General features: G+C 40.9%; 1 protein-coding gene across 1 annotated transcript; it reads left to right on the forward strand.

Annotated features, from left to right (window-relative positions):
* The first annotated feature begins 7,319 nt into the window (after window positions 1-7,319).
* On the forward strand, window positions 7,320-8,555 carry LOC110943033. The gene is made up of 3 exons (XM_022184790.1): window positions 7,320-7,468; window positions 7,574-7,823; window positions 7,926-8,555. Exons 1-3 carry the CDS (start codon window positions 7,320-7,322, stop codon window positions 8,553-8,555), a joined length of 1,029 nt encoding a protein of 342 aa, XP_022040482.1.
* The last annotated feature ends 305 nt before the right edge of the window (window positions 8,556-8,860 follow it).

The following is an 8,860-nucleotide window of genomic DNA, read 5'->3' on the forward strand; positions in this document are numbered from 1 at the left end:
TCATGTTGAATGGATTATAAATAAATCTCTAGGATCACTAACACTTCATAAACCACATAACAAAAATTCACTCTTATCTCTCCCTCCTTGCTCCTCACGGCCGAAACCATAGCACCCCCCACCATCCATTTTCGATTTCATTCAAGCAATTCCAAGCATATACAAGTGTAAAGGATCACGCATAAGGAAGCTCGGTGCACTCGGATTGCTAAGGACCTCACTACGTTGCTATTAACCACCCGTTTTTCGACTAGTTTCTTCCCTAGCCTCGAGCTAGTAGTAAGTGGCTCTAAACACCTTCTTGATCTATTCTAAAGTGGTTAATAAGAACATTGTCGGTTGAAAATCATGAACATACAAGATCACCAACTAAAAGTCTACTAAAATGATGAACTTGATGGATAAAAGCAATGTAATGGTGTAAAACTTATAAAACTAGTTTTGTTATGATTATTTAGTGTTGTTTTATGCTAGTAATAGTTCGGATCGTCATCTAACCCGGCTAAGTCATGTTCATGGAACATAACTTAGTGTATGTTTAAGTGTGAAAGTGGTTAGATGAAGAACACTACTACATGTTAACATGAACTTGTATAAAAACAATTTTTCTCATGAAATGGAGTTCCAAACTAGTAGATCTAAAGATCTACAAGTGGTATTTTCGAAGAACCAAGTGTCAAAAGAAATCATATTGTTAAAGCCGGATCCTTCCTAAACTAAAGTTGTTATTGTGAACAAACAAGTGTGTAGACACTTGTGTAACAAAAAGTTTGAACAAAGAATTATTTTTGTAATTTTGGACAAGAAGTTGTAAAGACGTATCTTCTTTAAAAACAAGATTCGCAAGAAACCGAGTTTACTTATAAATAGAGCTACTAAATATGGGGAAAGTTACTACATATCCTACACAAACCACAAGTTCACGTGTTTTGCAATTTATATCTATTTTGACTATTTTGATGATGAAACTTTGTTTGTTGATGTTGGGAACATTGTCGATTTGAATTTTTAAAAGAAAATGATACGCTTAAAAGCGTGGCCACCTCTAGTTACAGGGGAAACTCTGGCGAAATTTTTCCAGAAATATAAACACTTGAAAATATTTTTGGTGACAAGTGTCTGTAACTATATTTTTAACTTGTTTTCAAAATATAAATTTCGCCACGATTTTTATTACAAAATAAGCAAGTGTCGGAGGTGGGATTTTCACAAAATAAAACTTGATAAATATATATTTCGGATAAAACTTGATAAATATATATTTCGTATATATTTTCCGTAACAACACTTGTGTAAATTTTTGTGATAATTTTGTGAACTACATAAATATTATTTTTAGGGTAAAAATAATATACTGAATATTAACAACTCCAAAATAATGCTAACGCCTTCACAATAAATATTTAAGTTACACCGGTATTATTAATACCACCCGAAGATATACGAACACACATGTATTAAAACCCCCATCCTTGGGAAGGAATGTATATTACCAAATAAATAATTACGAAGTGTAAACACGAAATAGTTGCCTAACTATTTCCCAAAGACATTAAACCTTAAACTAAGGCACGGCCGTCCGTCTAATAGAAGTTAGTACGTGTAGGTCGTCGCACAACAGATTTTCTGGGAGATACTTTTTAGAGACGCACTTCGGTGAGTTCATGTCCCCCTTTTCTCTTAACTGTTTTCAGTTTTCTAAACTACGGGGGTGAAATACATGTTACTATGATTACGAGCACTTTTACACATGGTATGATTAGCGTAAGGAGGGTTACTACTTAGATCATGTGAGTGGGTAGGCGGGAACTGAAGGCCATTAGTCCTCATTGTAGGACCGAGGGACAGTAGCGGTAGATCTATCTGGGTGTAGCGAGCCCAGCCCTAGGCCCAACAGTACGGACCTTGGGGTGAATTTGTACCCAATGCAAAAATCTGCTAGGTTTGAGTCTTCCTACTGCACATCACACATACCAATGGCCTTGCAAACCATTGGTGATCTCTTTATTTCCTTATTTGCTACATACCAGGATTTTTATACATACAAAGGTTTTACTTACTCACTACACATGAACTCGCTCAACAATTTTTGTTGATTTTTCCAACTTACATGTATTTCAGGGAACTAAGGATTCTGGCACGGTATGCTACGTTTTCACGCTGCGTAAAGTTACGGGATCATCCACGTTTAGGGATTGCGACTTTTACCTGGACGAGTCGCAAGTCTTAAACGGTGTTTAATTTAAGTTTGTGGTTGTGTCTTTCAAACAATGTTTTTGTTTAGTAGGTTGTAATTTCCGTTGCATGTGTCAACGCTTTAAGACAATGTTGTGTTATTTTGTTTTAAGACAATGTTCAATGGATGATTCTGCATGGTTTTAAATTCATATAGCTTTGTTGTGATTAAGCTATGGTATTAAGAAGTCACACCAAATAAACCCACACTTCCGCAAAGCCAGGGTGTGACAGCTTGGTATCAGAGCTCTGATCATAGCGAACTACGATTCCTTCTCGAGTCTAGACTATGATCACTAGGGCTCTCACGAAAACATTTTTACACTGCATACCACTTAAGTCCAGATCCAAAAGTTTTTACAAACAAAAGTTGAGCACATTTTATTTAATAGTTGTGGCTCAGTCTAGGAGGTTGAGGCTCGGTCTGGGAGGCTGAGGAAACGTCTAGTGGGACTAGGGAGTTAGTCTGAGAGGCTGGGAGAATTGTCTAATGGGACTAGGGAGTCAGTCTGAGAGGCTGGGAGAATTGTCTAGTGGGACTAGGGAGTCAGTCTGAGAGGCTGGGAGAATTGGCTAGTGGGACTAGGGAGTCAGTCTGGGAGGCTGGGAGGCTAGTGGGACTAGGAAAAATCAGTCTGGGAGGCTAGTGGGACTAGGAGAACTATTTGATTGCTTATTGGACTAATGTGCTTATTTGACTATATGATTGATTATTTGTGCATGTGTGTGTTTGTGTTACAGACACTACTGTGACACCTGTGTCACTTCAACCATCAAACAAATTCCAAAACAATGAAATATTGTATCTCATACTTGGGATTCGTAAAAATATGTGTATCATTTGCACACATCAACTCTTGTTCGATTTTAAGCTTTAAATCGCTCTCTGGAAGGTTATACGCGCTTTGATGCGTAAAAATAACCAGTTTAATCCAACGAACACTCCGGAATAGTGACATAGGCTTAACATACCATAAATAGCTTTTACATAACTTAGAAATAAGTTTTGATGGCTTTGGTATGGCAAAAACAAGTTAATTCGCTTACAGGGACTAAACTTGTCAAACTGCGAAAGTATGCCAATTTGAACTGTAACGAACATTCCGGAACATGTCCATAAGTTAAACATACCATAAATATCCTTTACATAGCTTAGAAATAGGCATTGAGGTGTTTGGTATGCTAAAACAAACTTTTGGATCATTCAGGGACTAAAAGTGTCAAAAACTGCACAAGTTTGCACTTTCGCGCATAACTTACGTTCTGAATACATCCGGACATCCAAAAACTTATGTAAGCATCCTTATATTATGCCTTAGTGTATGGCATGAGAAAAATCCATTCGTCGCGCAATTTGGATCGTCTTTCGCACTTATGCACATTCCGTCGTAATTAACCGAACATCGCGACCGTACGGCCAAACGAACCGACATCCGAGATATTTTTTAGCACATTTTAAGTTCCCTATACTTTAACTTCATTTTAGAGCTTTGAAATGGGGTTAACAGGGCTTAAACGTGTCAAAAATGCATCAAATACCAAGTTTAGGGGCTGCAGGGACCAAAACTGTAAATCTGCCAAAGTGAGGGCTTACGGACCGTAAGCCATAAGCCATACGGTCCGTAAGGAGTCCCCAGTACAGCAGATTCATTGAATCCACTTGCAGTTGGCCTTTCGTTCGTTCAAGGGGCAATGCCCTTTCACCCAATCAAGGGCCAAGGGCCATTTTCAGTAACCATAACATTTTGACAAGTGGACGCTTAGGATCGTGGCATGAAAATCAAGAAACGATCCTAATGGCTTTGCCTTTCCTATAAATACCCCCCCCCCTTGTTGCTAAAAACTCACACAATCTGATCAAATGCTCTAAGTTGATGCCATTGCTTCATACCCGAGCTCTTTGATCTAGATTAGCATTCGGGGACCCTCCGTAAGTATTCTTTCGTTCTTTTATTCGCTTTTCGAGTCCGAAAGTCAACGTTTTGTTGGCTTTCTGCATTGACCAGCCTATGGTCAACCCGAAGTTCATGGAACTTCATAACGTGAGCGTGATCACGATGGTTATAGTCCGTAGTGACTATACCTACTGATTACCACGTTATCTAGGCTCAGTGACGAGTCGTAGTTTCGGCCAAAATGTGCATTCTTGCATATTTTGTAACCAAACTACTCGTGAGCATCAAAGCCGTTTGCTTTGATGCCAAACCTGTTTTCTAAACTTAGTTAAGCATGTTCTAACATGCTTAGCTCGTCACTTTTAGTATAGTGCGTATATAGGGTCGTAAGGTAAGCGATCTAAACCATCGCTTATACTTTCGAACCCGACCCATTTGGTCGATCATTAGGATCTGACCAAACACATTAGGTGACCATAGCTATAACCTCCCGAGGTTATGCCTTGTGGTCACGATGTTAGGCGTTCCAGACGCGTTCTACGCGAACGACGCGTAAGGTAGCATAAGCTACCTAAACGGGTCGTAATGGGTCGCAAGCACTTAGGTTAGGTTTCATTTTAGTATGTAGGCTTTGTTAAACCATATTACACGAGTCTCCATACTCGTTTGGTTTACGAACCCGCATACTATCCGATCCTCCGATTTAGGTCCGGTATATTAACATAGCTACCTATTAGGTGCCGTTTGATATTCCGTGATCTCTAGAATTGTTTGGTTATCATACAAGAACTTCTAAGCAATCTCAGGTGAGTACATAGTTCCCCTCTTTTACTGTTTTCAACTGTTTTGGGGTGAAGCATGTGTAGCTATCTGTTATTTTCATGATTTCAAAGTATAATTGATTATACATGTTAGTATTTATCTTTTGACAAGCTAAATGACTATCTATGGTTTAAACACTGATTTCTCAAAGATTACAAAAGTAATTGTTGGAATAGTACTTATTTTGTTCACCAGACCGATTGGTAGTATGATATAGCGCTATAGGACTAGACACCCCATTCCTGTTGTCATGGAATGTCTGAAACCAATTTGTTTCTCCATCCAAATAGGGATTTCCTTTGTGGTATCCTTATAGTCTTAAAGGTGTAGTTTGATGCACTAGGTCTGAATGAATTCTTAAATCGCACCTTTAAAGTATATTTTGATATACTCCCAAAAAGTATAGTTTGATATACTCTCATGTGTGGTATTGTACAGAACCAACCTATGCATTTTATCAACAAACCAAAACATATTTTTAATATGTTATTTACAAATCCCAAGTATACTGTTAATATGATACTATAAGGTTATTCGTTTAACCTTACATTATTTTACAAAGCATAACTTTTGATTTATTCAAACACCTTGTTTTGTACAATTTTTACTTGTGGTTTAAGAAATCTCATTTCACTTACCATACATAACTTTTGTTTATACATTACATGGTTTACATTTAACTTGAGTTATACAATAACCTTGGACTATTGGTTTAAACATGAACATTCTATATTGGTGGTTTGGTTGGCGTAAGTGACTTAAGTAACGAGGCGGGTGTAATATGATACAAGCATGGTGGATACGCCGCTGGTACTTCCTATATATAAGTGCTTGTATGGTATTACATATCGTAGCGTTATTTGAATCATTTCAATTTAGGTCATATAACATTTTATACAAATAACACACTTTTCACAAGACAATGATTTACAAACGACTTATCTTATACAAACTCATTTTACATGGTTATCCATTTAACCACACAGTGTTCTCTTATTTTACATATCATCTGATTTTACCATTTTTTTAAATGATTTACAAGACAAAGCAAATTACAAGGTTCATGACTGACTGTTATTAAACGTTTTCTTTAAACTCAAGTCATGAATCTCATTTTCACAAAACCTATGTATCTCACAGGCATTTTTATGCTGACGTACCTATTTTTACACATGTTTCAGGTGCTGTCTTGAGATGATTGTTGATATATGCCACATTTAGGATGGACTCGTGCCTTAGCAACTTTAAAACTTGGAAGATCATAGTTGTACTTATTTGATTGTATTAGAACAATGAGTCCATTTAATCAATAAAACAATATTTCAATTTCCATGTGTTATGAAACAATGATTCTGTTACAACACTCCTCGACGTTTCCGCCACGTTTTGTTGTTCCACGTGGTCGGGGTGTGACAGAAACGTTGGTATCAGAGCCAATGGTTATAGGGAATTAGGTTATTAGTAATGCTTTGACCTAGTCTATAACCTTCCTAGGACCCTAACGCGAGTTCACTTGCGTTTAGTTATAAAACAATACCGTCACCTATCCTTAGGCGACGACCACAACAAGAACATAAATTTCAAAACCGCTTTGAAAACTAATCATCTGTTCTAGGATGATTGATTACTAGGTTTTGAACCCTCTGTTATAAGGTTTTGAACCCCTTTGAATTTTCAAAACTCTCGTCAAAGTTTTGGGTCCTAAATAGTGTGAACACGTGCAAACTGGAAGAGTGAATGCCTGTACCCTGGGTTTCTGTCTAAGGTTAGAGTGTTCGTACAAATCCACATAATCGGACCAGTCACTCTTACCTGGGAACTCTTGGGGTGAGTGTCCACTTATAGGCGAGCATGTCTTCGCGATACACTATGAGGATCTATTTGCTTTGATTCAGCCTTGGTGCTGTTTGTTTGCTTCGTGGTTCAAACAAATGACCATCAACCATGACTATGGTCGCCCCACTCGACAAGGCTATCGAAAGGTACATCGACGGCCTGCCTGACTCGGTACAAGACATTATCACTGGTAGCAACCCTACCACACTCCGTCAGGCCATTGAGCTATCTGCAACCTTGACTGAATCCCATATCAGGAAGCGCAAGCTGTTTCGGAAGGGCGACTTAAGACCATCTGACAAGACTGCTCATGTGGAACCAAAGGAAGAAAATGCTGAGGAGTCCAAGAAGAAGAAGCGCAAAGCCTCTCAAAGCTACGCTGTAACTGCTCAAGACAAACAAGTTGCTGATGGCCCCGTCGCTGGGGATTTGCCGCCGTTTGCACTACCCGATGCCGTGGATGAGCCAGCTGATGGCCCCGTCGCTAGGGATTTGCCGCTTGTGGTGATCCCTGCTCCCATACCCCTTGCCATGTACCCTGTTATCGATATGCCTCTAGACGTAGTCGCTGATGACGACGTCGATTTGTTTGACGACGAGCCACTGGAGGATGACATTGAGGGCGAGGCCCTATTAGCTGCTGACGATCTCTTGCTACTCGCAGATGCTCCTGCTGAGGAGTCACCTGCCCAATCACCTGTCCCAGACTCTTTCGAGTCTGTGGCCTCTGCACCGTCACACGCGCAGGGTACGCAGCACTATTCTCATGATTCAGACCCCGATAGGGCATCATCTGCTGCACCTGCCCCTGCCCCAAGTTTCGCCATCGATTATGATATTGATGAGGATTCCGACCCCGTCTTCCCACCTGGGTTCGACCCAGACCAGGACATTGAGTTTATACACCTAGATCAGCCCATGGATGACCCAGTAGATCCTGTTGACCCTGCGTTTGCTGATCCCGCAGACTTCCAGATGGAGTTTGACGACCCGGAGCCTGCTGTGGCCCCCGAGCCTGTAGTCGCTCCAAACCCCGTATTCGAGCATGATCCTATTCATGCTGATATACCTGCTGTGGATCCTTTGATTGCTGATATACCTGTCGATGATCATCCGATTGTTGCTCCACTGTTGGAGGATGATCATGTTATTGCTGATGCCCATATTGATGTACCACCATTGTTAGAGGGTTCTGTTGAGCATGTTGCTGTTATACCCGCTGATCCTGTTATTGTTGCTCCTTTTCCTGACCCTGTACCCATAGAGCCTGATCATGCACTCTTTGCGACTCATGTCGACCCTCAGTATACGCACACCCGGAATGCGTGGATTGACGATGATGATGACTATCCGCCTTTTGCGGTACCAGTTACACCTGTTTCAGCACCAGCTTCAGGTCCTTTTGATGCACCCCTGTTCCCCACACACACTGCTGATGCGCATCGCGCAGATCTGCCCATCACATTCCTCCAGGAGATCCCTCTGCCACGTCCTGGAGAGGGCTCTTCCCGCCAGCCTTTCGGTCATGCACCTTTTCTGACTGGAGGAGATCAGTTCGTACCACAGATCCCTCATCATACTGCTGTTCCGCCTGTTGCACCGTTTTCTGTGCCATCTTTTGCTCCATCTGGTGAGCCTTTTCTTTGGACTTCACCACCCATCATGCCACCATCCGATCCCTATCATCCTCTTCACATGGGTTATTCTGTAGAGGACATTCTCAGATCATTTATGATCCAGCAGGAGGCACTCACTCGTCGCATGTAGAAGCTCGAGAGAGCTCAGCGACCACCATGCCAGTGCCCTCCTCACCCTGCTATTTCACACCCTCCTCGTCCGTTATCTCCAGACTCTGCTGCTCGTTTTTGGACTCAGTAGCAGCAGCTAGGGTATCTTTTGCGTTCTCATCAAGCCATGGAGGAGGATTGGCTTCACTTGCGACGCTTGTTCTATTCTCGTTTTCCCCCTCCTCCACCGCCATCAGCGTAGGGCTATTTTGTACGACACAGGTGGACTTTTGTTGAGAAGACGGCGATTGCACAGACTGCACAGCTTTTTAGAGACTGCATGTT

The sequence above is a fragment of the Helianthus annuus genome, chromosome 5 (genome assembly GCF_002127325.2).
Source record: "Helianthus annuus cultivar XRQ/B chromosome 5, HanXRQr2.0-SUNRISE, whole genome shotgun sequence".
Lineage (NCBI taxonomy): Eukaryota > Viridiplantae > Streptophyta > Magnoliopsida > Asterales > Asteraceae > Helianthus > Helianthus annuus.